The sequence below is a fragment of the Poromitra crassiceps genome, assembly GCF_964638095.1.
Source record: "Poromitra crassiceps genome assembly, chromosome: 3".
Lineage (NCBI taxonomy): Eukaryota > Metazoa > Chordata > Actinopteri > Beryciformes > Melamphaidae > Poromitra > Poromitra crassiceps.
The window spans coordinates 3,685,487-3,711,328 of NC_139625.1; the positions used below are offsets into that span (position 1 = coordinate 3,685,487).

The 25,842-nt window shown below is 45.0% G+C and overlaps 1 protein-coding gene across 5 annotated transcripts in view; it reads right to left on the reverse strand.

The window, feature by feature from the left end:
* syne1b (spectrin repeat containing, nuclear envelope 1b) overlaps positions 1 to 25,842 on the reverse strand; it is a gene marked incomplete at its 5' end in the record, with an annotated part of 267,667 nt that overhangs the window by 6,996 nt on the left and 234,829 nt on the right. For 2 of the 5 annotated variants that reach the window (XM_083634044.1, XM_083634042.1), the window contains 12 exons: positions 8,119 to 8,247; positions 8,480 to 8,680; positions 9,839 to 10,050; positions 13,694 to 13,820; positions 15,186 to 15,286; positions 16,255 to 16,326; positions 18,857 to 19,169; positions 20,285 to 20,476; positions 22,061 to 22,198; positions 22,788 to 22,970; positions 23,970 to 24,120; positions 24,484 to 24,671. In XM_083634044.1, the coding sequence (XP_083490170.1) occupies positions 8,119 to 8,247; positions 8,480 to 8,680; positions 9,839 to 10,050; positions 13,694 to 13,820; positions 15,186 to 15,286; positions 16,255 to 16,326; positions 18,857 to 19,169; positions 20,285 to 20,476; positions 22,061 to 22,198; positions 22,788 to 22,970; positions 23,970 to 24,120; positions 24,484 to 24,671 (2,007 nt within the window). Of the gene's footprint in view, positions 1 to 8,118; positions 8,248 to 8,479; positions 8,681 to 9,838; positions 10,051 to 13,693; positions 13,821 to 15,185; positions 15,287 to 16,224; positions 16,327 to 18,856; positions 19,170 to 20,284; positions 20,477 to 22,060; positions 22,199 to 22,787; positions 22,971 to 23,969; positions 24,121 to 24,483; positions 24,672 to 25,842 lie in introns of all 5 variants that reach the window. The other 3 variants (XM_083634043.1, XM_083634041.1, XM_083634045.1) reach the window with 2 other exon arrangements.

The window sequence follows — 25,842 nt, forward strand, 5'->3', positions numbered from 1 at the left end:
TTGTAATTAGCTTATTGTCTTATTAATTAACGTATGATTTATTTATTTATGCATTAAATTATTTAGCTTATGAATCTTACATTTCCTCCCTCTCTCACAAAAGAAACGTCCTCGTTTCACATAACATAAGGAGAAAACAAGCAACTGCCAACAACAACAACAAAGCAACATGCCACATTCTCACTCCCGAACATAGTCCATCAGGTATAGGGGTTCCCTAACTTGACGTCTACCGGGGCGCAGCAAAGAATCAGAGCCCACAGCAGGAGCGGCAGAGGGGACAGTCACAAAGGGGACAGTGTCAGAGGGGGCAGCGTCAGACTGGCGCACCACCACTCGGCCAGAGGGGGGGGCAGGTACACACTGAGGAGCAGGCGACGGGGGAGAGGGGGATCGGGGCAAGGGCTGAGGAGGGGGCAAGGGCTGAGGCGGGGGCAAGGGCGGCCTAAAGGGCAAAGCACCTGACAATGCAGTCAAGCGAGGGAGTTGAGGCTGCATCGCTGAGTCACTTGCAGGTGTCACATGTCCACGATCCGGCACAGGAGCATTGTAAGGCCTGAGACGGTTGTAATGGACAATCTGGGACTTTCCAGACTGATCCAGGAGGTAACGAATCCTATACGTCACTCCAGGAGAATCCACATCAGATCCTAGGCACTCCAATATTTCAAAGGGGCCTTTCCAGTGAGGGGCGAGTTTTTGTTTTGATGTAGTGGGGTCATTTAACCACACGAGGTCTCCAGAAACATAGGGAGTGTGCTTGACACGTTTATCATACTGTTGTTTCTGCTGGTTGTGAGCACAGTCTCTGTTCCATGCAGCAGAACCGAAAGCTGACTGGAGTTTCTGGGTCAACTGTGTAACATAGTCAGCGGGAGAACCTGGAGTAGCTGAAGATGGCGTGTTGTTAGGTAACAGCACATTGGCAGGCATCCTAGCTTCGTGACCGTGTGTGAGAAAGAATGGAGTGAAGCCTGTCGTCGAGTGAGGGCTGGTGTTGTAAGCCAGAGCAACTTGGTTGAGGCAGTCATCCCATTCACCAGGCTGCTGGAGAAGTGACTTGGCTAACTGATCAATAAGTGTTCTGTTGAATCTTTCAATCATGCCATCACACTGAGGATGATATGGGCTGGTTCGTGTCTTTTGGATGCCCAGCAGTTGACCCAGGTGTTTGACTAGATCAGACTCAAATTGACGTCCCTGATCTGTGTGCAACATTTCTGGAATGCCATGTTCACAGATGAAGTTTTCAAACAGACATTTTGCAACTGTTGTGGAGCGCTGGTCAGAAATGGCATACAGATTGACATACTTGGAGAAATAATCCTGAACAACAAGCACATATCTGTTGCCACGGCTTGTGATGGGGAGCTCAAGAATGTCCGCCGCAACCTTTTGGAAGGGCTCAGTAGCAACAATTGTTTTCATTGGAGCTCTCTGATGAGGTATGGGACTCCGTCTCGCATCACAAGGAACACATTGCTTGCACCACATCTTGATGTCACGTGCCATGAATGGCCAGTAACACAGTTGCTGAGCACGTTTCAGGACCTTATCTGCTGACATATGACCAGTTACTGGATTCCCATGCAGCAGCTGTAGGACAGTGTCTTTCAAGGCATGGGGGACAACAACTTGATGCAGCACTGACTTAGTGGAGGGGTTGAAAACTTTACGACAGAGTAAACCATTATGAAAGGTGAGTCTGTGGTACTCTTGCCAAAGTGCTTTCTCAGCAGTTGTGCGCTTTTTCATGTGCCAGTATGGCGGTTTCTGACCTTTAGCTTTCCAGCTAATGACCTCTGACAGCATAGAATCTTGTTGTTGTTCCCTTTTAAGATCTTGTTCAGGGAGTTGAAGCATGAATGTGGATGATACAGACTGCGTAGCACACTGTGACTCTGGACCAAGAGGCTGTGGTGTATCTCTATCACACAAAACTGCGTTTGGATCAGTACTGCAGGAGCTGTGACGTACAGAACTGACAAGACAAGATGGACTTACAGGATTTGAGTGTCTCTCATCAGGATGTGGACTGGCAGGAGCAGTGCAGGAGGTGCTCTGCTCTGCTGGTCTGTCTGCAGGGCGACGCGACATTGCATCTGCATTAAGGTGACGGTGGCCATCTTTGTAAACTACTGTCCACTCAAAAGGATCAAGTTCAAGAGCCCAGCGTGCACGACGGCCAGTTCTGTCATTGTCAATAGGTATTTTCCTGAGACCCAAGAGAGGTTTGTGATCTGTTACAATAACAAAGGGCTGTTTGTAGAGATAGTGGTGGAAATGTCGTACTGCCCAGACTATAGCATAGAGTTCTCTATCGTAAGTTGACCATTGCCTTTCTGGTTTCGTGAGAACATGGCTAGCATAGGCGATGACTTTCTCATGATGTCCCTGTCTCTGAGCTAGCACAGCACCAACAGCAGAGCCTGAAGCATCTGTGTAGAGGGAGAATGGCAATGTGAAATCAGGGAATGCAACCACAGGAGGATTTGCGAGTGCATGTTTCAAGTACGTGAATGCATCCTGACATTGAGAAGTCCATTTGAAGGGTGCATTTTTCTCATAGAGGGCATGTAGGGGGACACTGTGATGTGCAAAACTCCTAATGAACTTGCGATAATATGAACAAAGCCCTACAAATGCTCTCACTTCTGTTGTTGAGCATGGAGTAGGCCAGTCTTGTACACTTTTCACATTTCGTGGGTCTGGCTGGATGCCGTTTTTAGATACAACATGTCCCAGAAATTGTACCTGATCTCTGGCAAAACAGCATTTTGATGGATTCAGCTTGAGGCCACTCGACTGAAATCTGGAGAGGATTTCTTCCAGGTGCTGGAGATGTTCATTGAAAGAGCGGCTGTAAATGAGTACATCATCCAAATACACCAGGCACGTTTTCCATGGGAGGCCACGGAGAACCATCTCCATCAAGCGTTGGCATGTGGCTGGAGCATTTGTGAGTCCCATTGGCATAACTTTAAAATGATAAAGTCCACTGCCTGTCGTGAATGCTGTTTTTTCACGGTCTTCCTCTTCCAACTCAACTTGCCAGTAGCCATGTTGAAGATCCACTGTGGAGAACCAGGCAGAGCCTGCCAGAGCATCTAGTGCGTCGTCGACTCTGGGTAGAGGATGAGAATCTTTGATTGTCACCACATTGAGTTTTCTATAGTCCAGGCAGAAGCGCCATGTGCCATTTTTCTTGCGCACTAACACAACAGGTGCGGCCCAGGGACTATAGCTCTCCTCAATAACATCCGCTTTTAACAGGTTTTCAACTTGAGTCTGTATTTCAGCTCTCTGTTCTGGTGTCACTCTGTAGGCTCTCTGTTTGACGGGCGTGGCATCACCAGTGCGAATGTGATGCTTGATTATGCCTGTGCGACCTCTATCTTCTGAATGTGCACTGAATACTGCTGAGTATTTTTGAAGCAGTGATTTCAAAGACTGAATTTGGGGAGGTGACAGGTCTGTTTCATTTATCTGCACAGGTGGAGCTAAATCACATACAGGTGAGGTTGCACAACATACCTCTTCAGCTGCTATGCTGCCAACAGATGCAGGTGAGGTTGCATAGCATGTCTCTTCTTCAGCTGGCATGATTTCAACAGATGAAGCAGAATGAAACTCACCGAGGTGTTGACCAGAATGTAGCTCAATGTCATCATTTGAGGGATTTAACACTCGAACCACAGTTGTGCCATTTTGAACTTCACTTAGCGAGTGTGCCACGATGATGTCACAGGCTGGGTTGGGCATGATAACACCATAGTAGTCCGTTGGCATAGGTGAGGCAGGTGTAGCTGCTGAGACACAGGCTGTGATTAGGGTTTCACTCATAGCTGGAATCCTAGTGGATGCTAGCACAGACACATTACAGCAGGCTGCCATCTCATATCGTTTGGGCAGTAGAGGAATTTTCATGTCCCAAAGTTGCAATACTTTGTTTCTGATATCGAGGAGGGCATGGTGTTTCTCCAGAAAGTCCCAACCTAGTATGACTGGTTGGTACGCACCTCTGAGAACTTCAAATTCCTGCTGCCATAGCTGTTTTCCAAGTCTGATCCCAATGGTCAACTTGCCTAGAATGTCAAGGCGCTGTCCATTGACTGAGCGAGCTGGCACAGAGGAAGCTGTCATGGGGCGTCTTTTCAAAGCTGGATGCGAGTTTCGAAAATCTTCACTCACAATCGAGACAAAAGAGCCAGAGTCAATTAAAGCGCACACTTCAATTCCTTCCACAATAGCAAGGATGTTAGAAGAAACTGAGCCATCAGGCTGTGAGTCATTGTTATCAGGTATTAACTGTGCTGTATCGATCTGGGGCCGTGATACCGTAGCTGATGTTTGCCCCTCAACAGCAGCTAATGAAAGTTTCCCTGTCGGTTGTAGCTAGAGCGTGCAGGTCTCTCAGGAGACTGGAAACGAACACTGCCCCTAGTGTGTGGACTTGCATCCCTATCCCTCCGTGGAGCTGGACTAGGACTGCGTCCATGTCTGTTAGTGTCAGTGTCATTGTCATGGCGACCATACCTGGAGTACTGGTATGTTGGGCGCGACGGAGAGTGGTGCCGGTCACGTCTGTCATTGTTATCCCACTCATGGAATCTCTGCTGAGCTGGGGGAGGAGGACAACGTTCGTAGCGGTTCTCTGGCTCACGACCATAATACCGCTCAGGTGAGTAATAGTCTCTGGGGTGTTGTCTGTCTTGGTAACGCGAAGGAGATGCACGGCGTGCACCGTATCGAGCGTCGTAGGAGGAGGATCTGTCAGGCCTGGAATCCAAACGTTGAGCCAGGTAACTGTTTTTCTCCCGTAACTCCTGTACTTCAGATTTCAAGCCGGATACAGTCAGAGTTAGCTGTTCCACTGCCTCACGGAGTTTCTCATCACTATGCGTAGGACGAATCATAGCCACCTGTTCTGAAGGTGGTGTGTATGGGGATCCTGTTGAAGTCAGTTGCAGCGCTGCGCGTGCTCTCTCGCAGCGGCTGGCAACGAGCACGGCGTCTGCAAGGTTCTCTGCGCCCATTTCATGAATTTTTGACTGCAAAGTCGGGTCCAAGCCAGCAACAAAACGGCGGAATTTCTCACCTTCTATTGCATTGCGGTCATAGTCAGGAAAAGCTTCCAGCACTAGACGAGTGATGTCTGCACTGTACACATCCAAACTTTCACCTGGTTTACGAGGGCGGGCATTCACATGTGTCTGGAAGAATGGCAGGAAGTATTTTGGGCCGAAAACTTCTCTGAGCTTTTCTTTCACTGAATTATATTCCTTCTTGGTTAATGTTGGCAGGCTGTCCCAGTACAGAAACGCAGCATCAGCCAGGCGAGTAGGAAGGATGGAGGCCATTACTGTAGTCGAATCTGCGTCAGGTGAGACCATAGCCTGCACTGCCACTTCAAAGCGTCGAGACCAACTTGTGAAAGATTCAGTCCCATCTCCTTTAAAAGCAGGTGGAAGATCAATCTTTAAGGCATGTGGCGCCACCGACCTCTGTTGTGGTGACGTGGAAGACTCAGGTGGCCCGTCGTTCCCATTCTCATTAGGCATGGTGGGAAAATGTCCAGTGGGGAAAATCACCAAAAAGCACGAAAATGTGGAGAAAACACTGCAAAAATCCTTGATATCTCCAAAAACTGATAGCTTTAACTATTAGAGTTCATCAGCTGTTACTAAAGAGTGAGAGAAAAAAATATCCGGGTAGCACAAAAAAATGTGAAAATATCCACAATTAGGCGGAATAAAACTCACCAAAATGCGCAAAACCACCGAAAATAACACCACGCTGCCACCAAATGTAACGTGGGGGTTCGTTAGATGGTTGGATAAATCACTCTTGGTTAATAGTAAACAACCAGACGGAGACGGATAATTCAGGTCGGCAGCTTTACTTAACTTCACACTTCACATCTTACAACACACACCGTCACTTCCGTGTTCCCACCAAAACATCTCTGCCCGGAACCAATCAGAATCAAGTAGACCTTCTAGTCACGTAAATGTGAGTTAATCCCAAAGAGGTAGATTCAGCAATGCACATAAACATACATAGGGAAATATAACTAAACATAAATATCTCTTTTACTAAATGAACTCAAACATTGTAATTAGCTTATTGTCTTATTAATTAACGTATGATTTATTTATTTATGCATTAAATTATTTAGCTTATGAATCTTACACTAGGAAGAACCGTTGGTCCAGGAACAACCGTTACTTGGTGAAATCAGTTTGTGCTGTTGACTGACCTTTATTATGCAACATTCCAACTAAAGAATCTCTCAATGTGTTCGTTTGCCCATGTTGTCACATTTTTTATAGATATTTATTTTTGTACTTTATTAGATTTTATCCAGTGGAGGTTGACAAGAAAGACAGGGGAGATGTGAGATGACGGTGAGGTGTGGGAGTCGTGCCCGTAAAGTTTCACTACAATCCCAGTGTTTCCGCCTAGTAACAGCCCCCCCTCCTCCACACTCAGAAATACAGAAAACCATGATATATTTAAGCAATATAGCATGAGAGCCAGTGTGTTGTGCCAAATATATCCCCCTGATCAGCTGTTATCCCACGAGGCCGCAGGCCGAGTGGGATAACTGCTGAGCAGGGGGATATATGCCACAACACACGCAGCTCGAGTGCTATATTGCTTTTATAAAACGGTTTCCAAGTATGATAATATAATAATAATAATAATACTATAAGTCCGACTCCGACTGGCAGTCAGTTGAAACACTACTGTAAGGCGGGACCGCAAGAACATGCGGGTGATTTGATTGGATCGTTCTGGAGACTGAAGTTGACATTGGCCAATCCTGGCGCTTGCTGAGTAGCTGAGAGCTTTCTGGAAACCCCGACAGGCAGCTCGAGCACAGCGTTGCATTCTCAGCGCTTGCTGAGAAGCTGAATGCTTTCTGCAAAGCCCGACACCAACTAACGTTACGGGGTTAAATGCGGGGTTAAATGCGGGGTTAACAGCCTTTCTTTTGCAAAGAAGACATTAGCCCGCATCTATTCTTGTACAAAACATCATTTTCTGCGAAGTATTAGTAAAGTTATAAGCGAAGATCGATTCACAAGGATCTGACAGCTGTCTCCGCCATTTTTTTTTCTACGTTGTCATTTGAGGTAAGCCTTATTATTACTCTCTTAGTAAGAGAGTTGCCATGGCAACCAATAACCCATGGCCATGGGTTATTGAACTCGGTTACTGGAATTATACAATGGCTGTGAACCAATCAGATTGCTTGATTTGAGAGAGCCGTTTTATAAATAATATTATAAAACGGCTCTCTCAAATCAAGCAATCTTATTGGTTCACAGCCATTGTATAAATCCAATAACCCACTCCAATAACCATGGCCATGGGTTATTGGTTGCCATGGCAACTCTCTTACTAAAAGCCTTTGGTTACCTAAAAAAAAACAAATGGCGGAGACAGCTGTCAGATCCTTGTGAATCGATCTTCGCTTATAACTTTACTAATACTTCGCAGAAAATTATGTTTTGTACAAGAATAGATGCGGGCTAATGTCTTCTTTGCAAAAAAAAGGCTGTTAACCCCGCATTTAACCCCGTAACGTTAGTTGGTGTCGGGCTTTGCAGAAAGCACTCAGCTTCTCAGCAAGCGCTGAGAATGCAACGCTGCGCTCGAGCTGCCTGTCGGCTTTCCAGAAAGCACTCAGCTTCTCAGCAAGCGCTGAGAATGCAGCACTGCGCTCGAGCTGCCTGTCGGGGTTTCCAGAAAGCTCTCAGCTTCTCAGCAAGCGCCAGGATTGGCCAATGTCAACTTCAGTCTCCAGAACGATCCAATCAAATCACCCGCACGTCTATCTTCTTGCTAGAGGTCCCGCCTTACAGTAGTGTTTCAACTGACTCTATCAGAATACCATGCCAGTCGGACTTATAGTATTATTATTATATTTATATTATCATACTTGGAGCAGCGTGTGTTGTGGCATATATCCCGCTGATCAGTTGTTATCCCACTCAGCCTGCGGCCTCGTGGGATAACAACTGATCAGCGGGATATCTTTGCCACAACACACTAGCTCTCATGCTATATTGCTTAAATATATATATAATATTAAACATCATGACAATATACCGTGAGGGTTTTATGATGCTCGTGGAGAGTGTCACTGTCCTGGATGGGGTCAATGGGAACCACCTCATTCCTCCTGCGGTCGATGTTCTCCAACCACAGCAGCAGACCATGGCTCATCTCATGGAAGTCCTGTTGAGCAGACGTGCATCAGGGATGCAGAGATTACATTGTATTCATGAGAGATTTCACACTTGATACTCTGTGAATCGTTGTCACAAAACATTGCAGATGAGTTTGTCAAAACAGGCTTAAGTCAATCGATTATTATTTTTTAATTGTCAAAGGAACTGAACACAACTAATGTACCAGCTCAAAATTCCCGTCTTAATTCTCGAGCGTCTAACATCGATGGGTAACATACATGACACTGCATGAGGGCGTCCTGTAGCGAAGATCTCCACTCCTCCAGTGAGCAGCCCAGCTGGTCCCAGTGCTTGTTCATGTCTTTCAGTTTGCTCTGCAGCGCTTGGGACTCGTCTGTGTGAGACTGCACAAACTCAGCGCTGCACAGGTTGATGGAGAGCACAATAGCTTTGCGCTTGTCGTAGGCCTTCTGCAGCTCCTGTTAACAAACAACATTTACAGCTTTCACTGAAGCTCGTGCTCGGTCTCAACCACAGCTTTCACTGAAGACCTGAAGCTCGTGCTCGGTCTCAACCAGAATGACTGACAAAGGAAGGATGCACAAAATAGAGTACGCTTCATTCCCTTCAAGTGATCAATAGATAGTATAGTATACAGTATATAAGTATCAATAGATCAATAGTGAGGAGTGTGTGGTTGTTCAAAGCTAGTGTTGGGACAAAAATTGATGCAACAAATATTCATGTGTTCCTAGAAAAATGTATGTATGATAGAGAAGTGACATGTAAATAAAGTGCCAGGCAGGAAACCTAAACTTTCTCTTTACCATAGTCATTTAACAGCTTGAAATAGCTTGTAGTGAGGTGCTGGCGCTACGACCATACAGCATTTCTCTTTCTTTCTCAAGGACTGCAAAGCTTCAGTCTATTCAGTCCAGGGAATTAAAGCGAATGGCAAAGGACAAAAGAGCTTGTTCTGAAACATGTCGGCCAATAGACCCATTTAGAGTGGACGTCACAGGGTTAGTTGCACACGTATCGCGGTATCCAAACTTCGGAGGAAGTGAAGCTGAAACGAGAGAGATCCCCGGAGTACAGGAAAAATACATCTTGTGCCGTATGTGTATAGACGCTGGACATTCCCACTAGGAATATGACGATGTGCGGCACTGCAACTTTGGCGATGTAGTTGGATCCTAGACCCATCCTGACAGTGAGTACGGCTCAACAAACCTCACACCATTGAAAGAGTTATCTTATTTGTGTAAGATAACCTGTCTGTTGCTGGTAAAGCTTTAAAATACGTGGAGGAGGCGTCAGGATCTTGCATATTTCTATGACAGCTGAACCGCTAGTTGTAACTTCCTGCAACCAGTTTAGCGCCGCCCACAAAATATGTAATCGCTGTTTACAAACAATAAAAAGAGTCAATTATCCTGACTGAAGGGATCAAGTTGCCGCCCCGCCCCTTTTATTCCTCATTGTACCCATTCAAATAGCGAGTGGAGGAGCAGATCAGGAATAATCAACATGGACTAAGATGAGGGGTTTTAAGAGCATTTTCAGCATTAAACACAATACGTTCGAGATGCCAAATGCTGAGGCTGTGAGGTTGGTTCAGAATCAAGCCGGGTCACCTTGAGCTTTCTGATGCGTAGCTCGATGGTCTGGATGTCGGTGCTGAGGTCCAGCCTCCGCTGCTGCTCCAGCTCCTCCTCCGTCTGGCCCAGCCAGAACCACACGCTGTTCAGGTCCGAGTTGAGCTGCTGCCACTGCTGCTGGTTCTGCTTGCTGCGCATCTCTTTGCTGACGTCCTGAGCCTGCAGCAACTCCCAGCGCTCAATCACTCCTAGGGGTGCAGAATGTAAGAGAACGGCTTTCAAGGACACCCAATGCACACTATATATCCTATAAGATCCTTTTAAATAAACCAATAAACACTATATATATCCTATAAGATCCTTTTAAATAAACCAATAAATACTATATATCCTATAAGATCCTTTTAAATAAACCAATAAACACTATATATCCTATAAGATCCTTTTAAATAAACCAATAAACACTATATATCCTATAAGATAATTTTAAATAAACCAATAAATACTATATATCCTATAAGATCCTTTTAAATAAACCAATAAACACACTATATATCCTATAAGATCCTTTTAAATAAACCAATAAACACACTATATACACTATATACACACTATATATCCTATATAAGATCCTTTTAAATAAACAAATAAACACACTATATATCATATATAAGATCCTTTTAAATAAACATATAAACACACTATATATCCTATATACAGTAAGATCCTTTTAAATGAACCAATAAACACACTATATATCATACAGTATATAAGATCCTTTTAAATAAACAAATAAACACACTATACATTCTATAAGATAATTTTAAATATACAAACAGGTTAAGGGTTTTATTCCAATGGATAAAAGCCCTGAGGCAAGCTTGTGCACTAGTTTTATGGTGCATCTTATCTTTCTTATTTACTTATATATATATTTCTTTATTTACTTATATGTGAAATGTGCAATATGCAAAACAATTATGTGGTAGGTGCAATAATTATGTAACTGGTGTTGATTTGCTATGTGCTGTTTTTGTTACATGTTTGTTTATGGAGGTTTTATATATGTATGAGAGAGAAGAGAAGAAAGACTGATTTACATTTCTTCAACTGCCCTGATCATTTCTGGAAACATTTAATAAATACTTGTCATTTTATTTCAACATTAACTTGGACTCATGGGCCCTATCTTCGTACGGCGCTAGAGGCCGTTTGCGCGCCTCTTATTGCTATCTTCCCTGCGTCTTAAGCTATCGTCTGCCTCCACCGTCCAGTTTTGCGCTGGGATCTAAGCGCAGACACAGGCGTAGGCGTGGCCCAGGCGCGTCCGTGGCCTCTAGCCTATCATCTGTCTCGCACAAGTGTCATTTAGCGCTCTGGGGAAGGTACCATCGGTTTGTTCCGAGCGCAAAGAGAGGTTTGGGCGTTGCCCGTTCCAAAATAGGCGTTCCAGCGCAATGTGTTAGAAAAAGGGGCCTTGGGTGCTCTCAAAAAACCCCACTACGCCAGGCGTACGCCTGAGCGCACACAGTATTCTCCATGCAGTGCAGGAAATCCTTGCTTGGATACATTTACGCACGGCATGGATGTCACTCTCCACTCGCGCCTGCACACACTCTTCTCTCCTCAGAATGCCATGTTGAGTTTCAACTATAGCCTACATTGCAGAAAAAACACACCTTGATTTAAAAATGAGAATTTGTTTGTCATGGTTTTATTAGGCTACATAATTCCCGACCATACAGGTTTGTGGTGTGAGGTAACAGTAGATTGCTTTTGAGAAAGTTGTGACAGTGTTGTGCCAAGCTGCCTCTCCCCACCCTGGCCGGCCGGCCCAAAACATCCAGGGCACCGACCCACTTTGTGGCACAACACCTGTAGGATGGCGTGACCGCAGTCAATGGCTTAACCAGAGTGGACAATTCTGACACAGGCTATTGAAATAGGCTAGAAGTAAAATCTCACACATTTCTACCCTATTAACTCATTGAGTGCCAAGGACGTGGATCGACGTCAAATGCGTTTTTTGACGGTGGGACGTGGATGAAAGCCTCAGGCATCTCCTGTACAAATATGGGAGCTATTGAAGGTGTATAACCTATTTTACGGACTCATTAGGTGGCGACAGTGCTCTCCAGATTAGAGACAGGTCCGGAGAAACAGGAGGAAAAAGCTGTGATCAAAGAGAAACCGATGCATGCTGCAGCCAGAGCCATATAGATTGCTCTGTCTGGAGCTGACGTTGGCTGCGAACAGGAGTCAATCCGAGCCCACAACTGAGCCCCTCTGTCTCTGTCTGTCTGTCTGTATAGTTTCTCCACACGATTAGCCGCCAGAAAAGCAGCACCCGACGCCAAACCATTCAGCAGTCCGGTTTGGCATTTCCGTGTCGCACTGGGAGCCGCCCGGCACACAAAAACGGAGCACTCCGAAAATAGAGTGGGTGCGTGAGGCTGTGTGTTAGTGTGGGGAGGAGTTTGCAGCTGAGTGGGGGAGGGGGGGAGAGGGGGGTGGGGCACGCAGGGCATCACACAACTACACCACGTCACTACATCAGAAAATATTATCTTCAGACTCAGTGAATGTGCTTGAAATGCTGCATTTCACAAAAGGCGGAATATCTCAGCTAATAATTTGAAACGCCTGTATTTGCTCAAAACGACCTATCTTCTCCGGCTCATAACTAAAGAACGGAAAATGGTATCAATAAACTTTTTTTTGCTGATGATACAATAGAGCCAGCTCGTTCTTTGTGCGTGTTTGGTGTTTACATAGTAATATCACACAATATTCTGTGGGCCTCGAGAAATCACTGAAAACGCTCTGAAAACTCTGGCACTGGGAGCGTCCGTTCTCCAAAAGTGGCTGGCACTCAATGAGTTAAAGAAACACATATTTGTAGATGTGTAGGTCTATGTTATAGCCTATATGAACGAAACGTCTAATTACAGTAAGCGCACGCTTTGGGACATCACTGCGTAATTGCGCGGCGGCCCTCTCTCTCGTCCCTCTCTCGTCCCCCCCCCCCCTCTCTCTCTCTCTCTCTCTCTCGTCCCTCTCTCGTTCCCCCCCCCCTCTCTCTCTCTCTCTCTCTCGATTCCCTCTCTCGTTCCCCCCCCCTTCCTCTCTCTCTCTCTCTCTCTCCCCCCTCTCTCTCTCTCTCTCTCCCTCTCTCTCTCTCTCGCTCTCTCTCTCTCTCCCTCTCTCTCTCTCTCTCTCTCTCTGTTTCTCTGCTTGCTCTCAGCAAGAAAGAAGCTGGTGTGTGATGGTGGTGACGCTGTGGCTTTTAAGGGGAGTGATCTCACCTTGTGAATCCTATATGGGCATAAACACGTCTATGGAGGTTTGCGCCGAGATGCGCAGAGATGACGTGAAGCGCAGCGAGCCGACACGCCCCCAATTAGATTTGAGCTCAAATAATTTGAGCGGCGCTATTCCAGCGCAAAACGGGCGCTAACGCAAAATGACCGCCGTCGGGAAGATAGGGCCCATGGACTCTTTTTGGATGTGCGTATCAAAGTGTACCTAGTCTCACCAACAATGGAAAACAAAATGGAATGGAAGATTAAAAAAGCCGATACACAACTTTTTTTGTTTTGTTTTTTAGATTATTGTTTAGGCATTTTGCCTTTGTTGATAGGACGGTGGGCAGACGGTGGGCAGACGGGGGCATGCGGCAAGGGACCACGGGTCAGATTCGAACCCAGGTCGGCCGTGCGAAGGTATACGCCTTTGTGATACGCACTCAGAGGTGCCCCATGTAATATACAACTTTTTGAGTCCAAGACAAATGGACAGAGTCCAATAAAGTGTATGGTATATAAAGTGTATGGTATATAAAGTGTATGGTATATAAAGTGTATGGTATGGTATGTAGTGGAGCAGACCTACCTGATGTCTGGGCCTCTGAGCTACTGGGATCTGCCAGTCCAGACAGCGTGTCGTCCTCCTCCTTCAGCTCAAAGCCAATCCTCTTCACCGTGTCAATAGTGCCGCGGCACTCTCCCAGCAGGCGCATCTGCAGCATGGATGGTGATTCATTATGTTACAGCTTTTCTTCTGCATCATCCAATCAGTGTGAACTAGGGGTGTCACGATACACTCAGTTCACGATACGATACACGATATTGGGTTCACGATAACGATACGATCTTCTTTTTCTCGCGATATGAGATTTCATCTCAACGATACATATTGTCACGTTTTGATATCGCGATATATTGTGGGACGATATATTGTGACATCCCTAGTGTGAACAGATGATTAGTATGTATCTTAGGAGTGGACATGCTGTATAGTTCATCGGTGTGACCTAGATATACAAACAGTAACTGGATAATCAAAAAAGGACTGGTGACAAGGTTAGGTGTCCTGTCCGTTTTTGTCATTGAGGGGTCATCTGCAAGCCAAGATGATGCTATTGGACATTGATTATTTAGAATAGCGTTTCTCAAATGGGGGCCCGGGGACCCCCAGGGGTCCGTGGCACTTTGCCAGGGGGTCCGCGAAAAGTTTTCAGGAAAATAAAAATAAAAACTTTTTTTTTTTTGCAAAAGCTTCATAGTTCAACGAAAATATTTTATACTTTAAATCTAAAATGGTTCATGCATTACATTCTAATCTAAGAAACCTATCAATTTGAAAGTCAAGAATGTTACCGTGGAAACAATTACCGGTAAGCTTAGCCCAAAATCACAAATCGGAATGAGGGGGTCCCCGGTATATTTTCTATCTTGTAAGGGGTCCTTGGCTGAATTTTTTTTGAGAACCTCTGATTTAGAAAGTAGACATTTGTTTCTTTGGTCTTATTCACCTGATCATTTTGCCCATATCAGGAAGCTTCTGCATAACATCATTTTGTCATCGTTATTCCGTTTTAGACCCGGAAGTAGATTACTCCTACCTTTATCATTTTTAGACTTGCCAAAAAGCTGTTTTCAAGCAAAAAAAAACACACACACACAAAGTGTTATAAAGTTTTCATATTTTTTCGCATGAGAACGTAACATAATTATATGTGACCAGTTTATCAGATACGGCAGCGTAGAGCTCCGGTGTCATTATGCACAGACAAGCTGTATAATTTGTTAATTAAAAGTAATAAATAAAGCAATTAATATGTTTATTATATTAATAATTATTATATATATATTTATTATATATATTTATATTATTATATATTTATATATTATATTATTAATATTATATTATATATTATAATTAATTGATTATTGTAATTCATTAATTAAACAATCATTAATTTGCATAAAAATAGACAGAAGAGAATAAATTATCATGCTTTGAGTGCAAAGAATATCTATTTATTGAGGGCTAGATTACTGCAGTCCAGACCTACAGTAGGTGTTGAGAGAGCGACACTCACGTATCCCATGTATGAAGCATCCTGTTCTGTGCTGGTGGGAGTGCGGCTGCGGCTGCTCTCCGGCTGCTGCAGGTGGAAGCGGTCCAGAGAGCTCACATCTCCTGTTGACAACAACAACTGGTCATATTTGCAGAATATAACCCTACGTTCAAGCATAGTGGTTCCTCGAAATACACTCAAGAATAGCTAAGCAATGTTTTGCTTTAACCAAATCTGCAATCGCAAAGTTGGCTGACTTTTAAGATGTTATTATTATCATCAATACAGAGGGCCCAGACTTGTTCCTTATATGTCAGAATGAACAACATGCTTTTCTGAAACACAAAGAGGCCATTTACACCTGGCACTAACATGGGTTTTCTGTGATCAGATTGCAATCGGATAGTGCTTGACCACATTAGCTTGATTTCATTTACACCCGGCGTTAACATGTTTTTTGGTGATCAGATTGCAATCCGATTGCAATCTGATCACCCAAAATGGGTGTCCTCTCAATCCGCATAAGGTTGCTGTATGCAGATTGAGAGGACACATTGCATTTACACTTGTGTTCAATGTGTACACTACACAATGCGTCCCTGACCACCTCCGGAGGTGGTTTTGGCCGATCGGATTGCAATCCGTCTTCAATGTGTCTTGGGGGCGTTTACACCTGTACTTTTTCACGTGGTCAAGCACAATCCGATTGCAATCCGATGACAGAAAACGCATGTTAATTAATGCCAGGTGTACATGGCCTCATTGTAACTCCAAAAACTCCATAGAGGTTAGCGACAACACACAGCACACTGCAAGTCAAACAAAGGTAAGGAGAAAGCCAGTTAAAAGAAGGGTTAGGTTGAATCCCATTTCCAAAACCAATCAAAATGGAATTGACCCTATCCCAAATGTTAGAAAGTGCTGCCATTGGTTACAGCGGGCCTTGCTGTTATACTGTGAGAAAGAAAACCAACACAAATCACAGTACAAGCCAGTGAGCAGCACTATTATACGTGTTGGTGTCACTCAGAGTGCAGCTGTTACTTGGCACCCCAAACACTCGGGCATGCTGGGGTCTGCTGTTGCCTACCAGTGGAGTGGCTTCTCAGTGTTTGCTCTGTTAGTTTAACATAGGCCTCAGGGCTCTCGGGGATGACTACATCTGCAAAGAAAGATTATACAGCACATACATTCAACATACAGTATATACTTTATACTTTATACTTTATACTTTCATACAGTACATACATTCAACATTGAGCGTCAGACTGTTTGACTCCATGAACTGATGATCCGACCTGGGCCCAAACACCCTCGTCTTCACAAATCATTCTTAGCGCTTGATTTCTTGTTCTTGGTGGAACATCATCAGATGGGTGGGGGGCAGTGGCGCTGGAAGTACTTTTAGGTAGGGGGTGCTGTAAGGAAGGGACTCTCGGTGCTGCAGCGCAGAAGAAAATTTGACGTTTTTTGGACTTTTAGCCATATTTAGAGGAATATTTCATTTTAAATTAATTAATTAATTAATTAGGATTATACTGTTGTGATGTCATTATTCAGTGTCTTCTCCTCTTCTCTGCAGCATTACTCAATTTACCCTCAGGAATCAGGGACAGTGATAGCCTACCTGCTATTCCTCCCATATATCCAGGGCCGGATTAATAGTACCATGGGCTATTCATTTTCTAAACTATTCATTTAGCCTTTTAGTCATAAAAAATTATATCTTCCAGACTGAAATGTTATAACAGAAGTGGAGTATTGGCCAGAATTACATGAACATTTGGACACTTATTCAGCGGGTATTTTGCATGTTGCGTTCAGGTGCACTGTAAAAAAACAAAAACAAAACAAAAAACACCAGGGGGTGCTGCAGCACCCACCGCACCCAGCTTCCCGCGGCCTTGGTGGGGGGTTCACCGCATCAGGACAGTGTCAGATAAAGTTCTCCTTCACAGAAAAGTACACTTCCTGTAATTGTCTACACTCTCTCTTTGTTCATTTGAATATCCGATGTGACCAGCTGACATTTAAACAAGGCAAAACAAACCATGTAAAATATTGGGAAATTCTACTTGGCCCATGAGTGGAACTCAACTCATGACCCACAGCTGAGAGTAACGAGTCTCATGAATCACTGTGTGGGGTCACCATTGGACAGTGAAGGTCTATCTGATTCATAACAAACTTGGGGTCATCTCAGTCCATCCATGTTGTCTGGATGGACTGCATGCTGTTTAGAAGGTTCTACATAATAGTACCATTGACCAGGATATTCATGTTAGCATTGCTAACAATGTGGAAAAATGTGATCCTTTCTGTGGGAAACTCTCTTTTTGCTTCAACCTTTCTGCGGGCGTGAGGGCGTCCGGGTAGTGTAGCGGTAGATTCCCTGCCTACCAACACGAGGGTCGCGGGTTCGCGTCCCCGTGTTACCTCCGGCTTGGTGGTCGGGCGTCCATACGGGCACGATTGGCTGTGTCTGCGGGTGGGAAGCCGGATTGAGGGTATGTGTCCTGGTCGCTGCACCAGCGCCTCCTCTGGTCGGTCGGGGCGCCTGTTCGGGGAGGAAGGGAACTGGTGGGAATAGCGTGATCCTCCCACGTGCTACGTCCTGCCATGTGTCGGAGGAAGCATGGTGCTAGTCTACGGCTCTCCCCAGATCGACAGAGGGTGGAGCAGTGACCGGGGCAGCAGGGGGAAATGGACCCATTTCACAGCAACCCTTTTGAGGTGGTAAAAGCAGGAAGTAAAGCAGCTGTAACTAAATAGCATTAATTATGCTTCCATTCTGTTTAGGTGTTCCAGTGCCAGGTGCCCTCATTAATGCTAATGATTACACCTGCGTTACTTCCTGCGTTACCACCCCAAAAAGTTGCTGTGCGATGAGCCTATTGGGCAAAGTACAATTGGGGAGAAAATGGGGGGGGGGGAATCAGAAAAAGAAAAAAGAAAAACTTTCTGCAGTGAGGTCAGAGGTGACAGAACAGGGGATTCAGCGTCTTGCTCAAGGGCACTTCAACAGGACTGATGCTTGATGACAACGGGGATTGAACTCAGGTTGTTTGGTTGAATGACAGCGCACTATACAATGATTAAAAAAAAAAGTTCTGCTTTTAACATCTTAAAAATAGAGCACGTGTGAACACTTGTTTTGGATGGACTGAAGGGAATCCCAGTTTGTGATTGAGTTTCGTGAAAAAAAGCTCGAACTATCCCTTTAATTTCAAGCAGAATGCTGTGTGTGAACTGTGTGTGTGTGTGTGTGTGTGTGTGTGTGTGTGTGAGAGAGAGAGTGTGTGTGTGTGTGTGTGTGTGTGTGAGAGAGAGAGGGTGTGTGTGTGTGTGTGTGTGTGTGTGTGTGTGTGTGTGTGTGTGTGTGAGAGGGTGTGTGTGTGTGTGTGTGTGTGTGTGTGTGTGTGAGTGAGAGAGAGAGTGTGTGTGTGTGTGTGTGTGTGTGTGTGTGTGTGTGTGAGAGAGAGAGGGTGTGTGTGTGTGTGTGTGTGTGTGTGTGTGTGTGTGTGTGTGTGTGAGAGAGAGAGGGTGTGTGTGTGTGTGTGTGTGTGTGTGTGAGAGAGGGTGTGTGTGTGTGTGTGTGTGTGTGTGTGTGAGAGAGAGAGAGAGAGTGTGTGTGTGTGTGTGTGTGTGTGTGTGTGTGTGTGTGTGCGTGCGTGCAGTATGTGCGAGCTAACCTGACAAGGCGGAGGCAGAGCGCTGGAGGAAGTCCCCCTCCTCGCTCTGCTGCTCCCTCAGGGCTCTGCTGGCGCTCTCCAGGCCGCGGCTCAGGTCGTAGTCGTGGTCCCACTCCAGGGGGATGGAGTCCACGCTGGCCGGGGTGTCCCTGCCCGGGGCCGCCAGGGAGGCCGAGCGGCTGGAGGAGGGCAGGGGGGAGAGGAAGCCGTCGCCCAGACGCTCACTGCTCCACGGCAGCCCGGACAAGTCACCGGGCTCGTCCAGCTCCAGCTCGCGGTCCGAGAACGACACCTCGGTGTCATCGTCTGCAAGCTGCAGAAAGAGGAAAGTGCATTTACATATTACCACCATTTATACTGAGGACGTCAGGTTTATACTGAGGAGGTCAGGTTTATACTGAGGAGGTCAGGTTTATACTGAGGACGTCAGGTTTATACTGAGGACGTCAGGTTTATACTGAGGACATCAGGTTTATACGTCAGGTTTATACTGAGGACGTCAGGTTTATACTGAGGACATCAGGTTTATACGTCAGGTTTATACTGAGGACGTCAGGTTTATACTGAGGACGTCAGGTTTATACTGAGGACGTCAGGTTTATACTGAGGACGTCAGGTTTATACTGAGGACGTCAGGTTTATACTGAGGAGGTCAGGTTTACCTTTATACTGAGGACGTCAGGTTTATACTGAGGACGTCAGGTTTATACTGAGGACGTCAGGTTTACCTTTATACTGAGGACGTCAGGTTTATACTGAGGACGTCAGGTTTACCTTTATACTGAGGACATCAGGTTTATACTGAGGACGTCAGGTTTATACTGAGGACGTCAGGTTTACCTTTATACTGAGGACATCAGGTTTATACTGAGGACGTCAGGTTTATACTGAGGACGTCAGGTTTATACTGAGGACGTCAGGTGGTAGAAATATGACACGCGTCCTACGTCCATGTGAAGGGGTTGGAAGGATGCCTGCACATCCTCTGTACTTTATCATTGTATAAACATTGACATTGACACACCTGCAGAACATTGGTATTATGTTGGCATAATAACAAACTGCTGAGGTGAACAATATCTGCAGGAGCCTTTTTAGTCCACACACACACACACACACACACACACACACACACACACACACATACATGCGCACACACACTCTGAATTCATGAGAAATGCTTTGTTTTCTCGTGTTTCTAATTTGCTTGTGTGCTTTTGTAAACTTTAATATAAATTGGATGAATATATAAGATTGTTATTTTTTTTTTTAAATAATGAACATAATCTTACCATATAATTACAAAAGGTCTGTCCGTCCGTCTGAGCACATTTATCTGCCCAGTCGTTGCCCTGATTTCTGATAATGAATAAATAGATAGATTGATTGAATAGAAATGTGTGCAATGGCCTTGATCTTTGGACTTACAGGCAGGCGCATGAGCTTTTTGTAGTAGCGCTCCACTCGGCCGAACACCTCCTGACAGTAACGCTGCAGCTCCTCCAGCTCCTCCTCGATGACCGCAGCATCCAGAGGCTCGCTCTTCTCCATCAGCGCCTCCCCCTGGTGGAAGATGAGCTCGATCTTGGCCGTGGTCAGAGAAATCTCCTGCTGGAACGCCTGAGGGACCGGAGGCAGGAAGAGCAGAGACCTGACCTTCATTTCTTGATTTGATATGAAGATTTTGGTGTATATATAATACTACTAATAATATAATTTACGCATATACGTTGTCTTGTGCCCTGCTAACAATGCTATGCCACTCTATCAATGAAGATTATTCTCACAGTGACAAGAAGCAGAATATAGGAGAAGACAGGGCTTTGTGCAATTTCCAAACTTATTAAGACCTGGAAATTACAAAATTATTATTCCATACATTTCCAGATATATGTAGGAAGCCTACTTTTGGATGGATTTCATATAATATTTTAGATATGAGTTGGTCAATCGGGTGCCAGGTTGTCACTGTTAGTGCAAGACAATACAAGGGCCAGAATAAACACCGTGGGCTCTATTCTCCCCCTGGCCTTAGGCGCTAAACTGGCCTTAAATGCAAAAAACACGCTTTACACCTGCCTACCGCTGACTCGGGAGGATACCGCCATGTTTTTATGCCCCGAAATGCGATTTACGCTGAAGATGCAGTGCCAGAATAGGCCAGAATGGGCGTTTCGGCCTTAAATACCAGCCTAAAGCGATCTTCCCAACGGGCGTTAATCTTGCGGTTAACGCTTTTCAAAACCAGGCCTTATCCAGTGCGCCGGCCGCCGGGGATGCACCCACGGCGTTATTCAATTACTCTTTCTGCCGCTATCTCACTCTCTCTCCCCCCTCTCTCTCTCCCCCCTCTCTCTCTCTCTCTCTCTCTCACTCCCTCTCTCACTCCCTCTCTCACTCCCTCTCTCACTCCCTCTCTCCCTCTCTCTCGCGCGTCAATTTCTGCCCCTATAGCGCACTGCAAGCATCAGATCTGAAATGTAGGCTACACCACAGAATGACAGAACCATCACTATTTTGGGGGAAAGGCCACACTAATTTATATGTAGGCACTAGGCAGGCACAATGACCGATGAAAAAAAAGTTGTTATACCGTAGTTTTGAGCCCCTGTCATTCAGAGGCTGTTGCATCATCCTACCTGTCTGCCGTGCAGAGGGGGAGAAAAAAATGCAGCTCTCCGGGAGAAAATGATGCAATCATTCTGTCCAAACTTTCACCAATCTAATCTCATCATGACATCCAGGGATAGGCTATATTTTGCTAGGCGATGCGTTTAGAACATTATTCTCACTTTGTTCTTGCTATAGTGTAGCGTATTTACATGCTTGCTGTATTTAAACTGCCGTGAGATTTGTTTGAGGAGCATATTGAGACAGACAGGGATGAAAGTGGGCAGAGAGGGAGGGGGGGAGCTCAGAGCGATTTGGTCGCGGGGGCTTTAGGGCTTTTCTGACCGGACTGGAGTCGCGCCGTTCATGGATCGGAGCTTGGAAGGGAAGACTGTGATTGGTTTACTGGAGATCACCAATCCAACACTTGTGAATAACCACGCCCACTAATAGCGCTGCACCCAGCCATAAACGCAAATTTAAGGCCAGGGGGAGAATAGAGCCCCATGTATACATGCTACTCCAAACACTACAGGCTGGTTGGATTCCCTAAAAAAAGTGGACAGTGGATGTGAAAGAAGTGGGTGTACTTACCCTGAGCTGTTTGATCTTAGCCTGAATGTCACACTCCGAAAAGTGTTCGATGTTGGTCAGCTGTAGGTCCATCTCTGTCAGCCACACCAAGATACTGTCTCTGGCCGTCTCAAACTCCTCTCTCTGACTAATAAAGTGCTAATAGGAAACAGAGATATTGCTGTTAAAATAGCATAGACTTGGTATATGATATGCTCAGCAAGGCATCTTCAATCGCTTTAGTTCATTAGTTCTTCATTAGCTTAGATTCGTTTATGCATTGTTGTTATGTGCATTTATCCACTCATGGTCAAAAGTGGTACTTCACATTTATCATCCAAGATCTCCAGAAAATATGAAATCAAAGCGAAAAATAAATTCAGGAATGTACATGATTATAATAATGTATGTATGTATGTATGTACGTACATACATGTATGTATGTATATATGTACGTACATACATACATGTATGTATGTATATATGTATGTACGTACGTACGTACGTACGTACATACATGTATGTATGTATGTATGTATGTATGTGTGTATGTATGTATAGGTATATGTATGTACGTACATGTATGTATGTATGTATGTATGTATGTGTGTATGTATGTATAGGTATATGTATGTACGTACGTACATACATGTATGTATGTATGTATGTATGTATGTATGTATGTATGTATGTATGTATGTATATAAGTATGTATGTACTGTATGTATGTATGTATATGATATCACACCTTTAGCCTGCGGAGGATGGACGCCACCCTCTTCTGCAGATTGTCCCATCGCTGATTGGCATCGTGGGCCATCTCCCTCAGGCGACAGGAAGAGTCAGTGCGGTTCTCCCTGGCAAGGCAGCGGTACTGCTTGTTGATCAGTTCGAGCTGGGTCAGGCTCTCATGGACCTGCCTCTGGAAGGCCTACAGGAGAACAGGACCACACACACACACATATTGGGTCAGGCTCTCATGGACCTGCCTCTGGAAGGCCTACAGGAGAACAGGACCACACACACACATATTGGGTCAGGCTCTCATGGACCTGCCTCTGGAAGGCCTACAGGAGAACAGGACCACACACACACATATTGGGTCAGGCTCTCATGGACCTGCCTCTGGAAGGCCTACAGGAGAACAGGACCACACACACACATATTGGGTCAGGCTCTCATGGACCTGCCTCTGGAAGGCCTACAGGAGAACAGGACCACACACACACACATATTGGGTCAGGCTCTCATGGACCTGCCTCTGGAAGGCCTACAGGAGAACAGGACCACACACACACACACACACACACACACACACATATTGGGTCAGGCTCTCATGGACCTGCCTCTGGAAGGCCTACAGGAGAACAGGACCACACACACACACACGCATATTGGGTCAGGCTCTCATGGACCTGCCTCTGGAAGGCCTACAGGAGAACAGGACCACACACACACATATTGGGTCAGGCTCTCATGGACCTGCCTCTGGAAGGCCTACAGGAGAACAGGACCACACACACACATATTGGGTCAGGCTCTCATGGACCTGCCTCTGGAAGGCCTACAGGAGAACAGGACCACACACACACATATTGGGTCAGGCTCTCATGGACCTGCCTCTGGAAGGCCTACAGGAGAACAGGACCACACACACACATATTGGGTCAGGCTCTCATGGACCTGCCTCTGGAAGGCCTACGGGAGAACAGGACCACACACACACATATTGGGTCAGGCTCTCATGGACCTGCCTCTGGAAGGCCTACAGGACCACACACATATTTACACACTGGCACACATAAGAAATGGTCCCTCAGAAAGGCTGCAGAAGGCACTAACACTGCCAGGGTTAGGGATTGGATTCCTTTTGCAGGCATCCATGCAAAACATTCCCTGCAAAATAGTGTCCAGGTTCTGATAGTTGTACCTCAAATTTCTTTAGTTCTTCCTTGGCTATGGTGTAGAGTACACCAGAGGAGTTGGGCAGAGCAGCAGTCTTTTCTGAAGTGGCCAGCCACCCCTCAAATCGTGCAAAGTCATCTAAGAATTTCTGCCATAAACGCCACGTCTCCTCAATCCTAACAGACAGGGGAAAAGATACTGTAGTTAGCAGACTAATACAATCCTAACAGAGAGGAAAAGATAGTTAGCAGACTAATACAATCCTAACAGAGAGGAAAAGATAGTTAGCAGACTAATACAATCCTAACAGAGGGGAAAAGATAGTTAGCAGACTAAAACAGTAGTTACATAAAACAGTAGTTCCATAAAATGACATGAAACCAAACAAACAAAAGCAGCAATGACATTTATATGAATCCACTTGAAAGTGAATGATCAGAAATTCAGAATAACACTTTCTCCATTCTTTCTAAGCTGTAATCATCCTTTTCCATCTTCATCTGAGATGATCTGACTAGGTAGGTGCATCAGCGTCTTACTTGAGTCTCCTCTCCATGGACAAGGCACAGATGCTCCTCCAGCGGCGGTCGAGGCTGCGAGTCGCCTGCTGGATGGAGTCGCACTCGGCGTCGGTGGCGCACGCGTCACAGTCGTGCAGCAGCACCTCGCACAGGTTCAGTACGGACGCCACTCCTGTACTGTGCTTCTCGATGTCGCGCTGAAGCTCCTGCGGTGGCAAGAACCAGAGACAGTAGTTGGCTTTCCATCCAAAGGTATCCCAAATTTTAATCGAATTTTCAGAAAGTCGGCAAAAGAAAATGCGAAATAATTCGCGTTTCCATCCGCTGGTATTATGCAAGTTATACAGCTGTTGAGGCTGTCTGAGCTGCTGATCAGCTGCTAGATAGAACAGATAGTAGTGAATACAATTTCATTCAATTCTAGAAGTGAGTCGTCGAGTTAATATCCCAGTCTTCTTCTGCTCACCACGGCGGGTATTTTGCTGCGTATTTACCATGGCATTATTTACCGTGTGTAGCCCTATTGTTTAGTTTAGTTTAGTTTATTAGGATCCCCATTAGCCATTACACAAGGCAACAGCTACTCTTCCTGGGGTCCACAGTCAAAACAAACAATACAGATACATTACAAATATACAAAGTAAAAGACAAAACACATTTTAAAATCATAAATTTAAGACAAACAAGAGAAAACAAACAAAAACTAACTCAACCTGGTTCTAAATACAGCATATGTCCATCCAAATAACCATGTAACCTCCATCACAATCTTCCTAAAATACTATACAGTATATACAGGCATATAATACTATAATATAATACATCTACCTATAGCCTATCTAATACATTACTATCCGTTTAACAATCATTATCTATCATCTGTCCACCCATAGTACATCCTTATGTTATATAACGTCTAACTATATTACTACATTAATTACTATCAACTCTATACGATATCTAGGTGTATAATCACTATTTCTAATACCAGTTCCATTCATTGCGTATAATTAACTATTTATGAAATTATAAAATGTACTTTTAGCTTCTTTTTAAGTCTATATCTACTTTCTATATTTATAATTGTAGGAGGTAGAGCCTTCCATTCAGACATGGCTCGGTACATGACAGATTTTTTCATTGCATTTGTTCTAGGCCTAGGTAAAGTGAAATGCTCCTTCGCCACCTTGTGTGTAGGCTACACGGCATGTCATGTTTTGCAGTGATCAAGGCAAACTGCCTGGTTTTTGAATGGAGAGACAACAGAATATCGCTTAATCTGTTTCCACTGCACTTATCGCATTTTCCTTTTATCGATACACCCGGCTTTTCCACCTCCCTCAAGCGTGAAAACTTTTTTTGCGATATTTGGAGGTT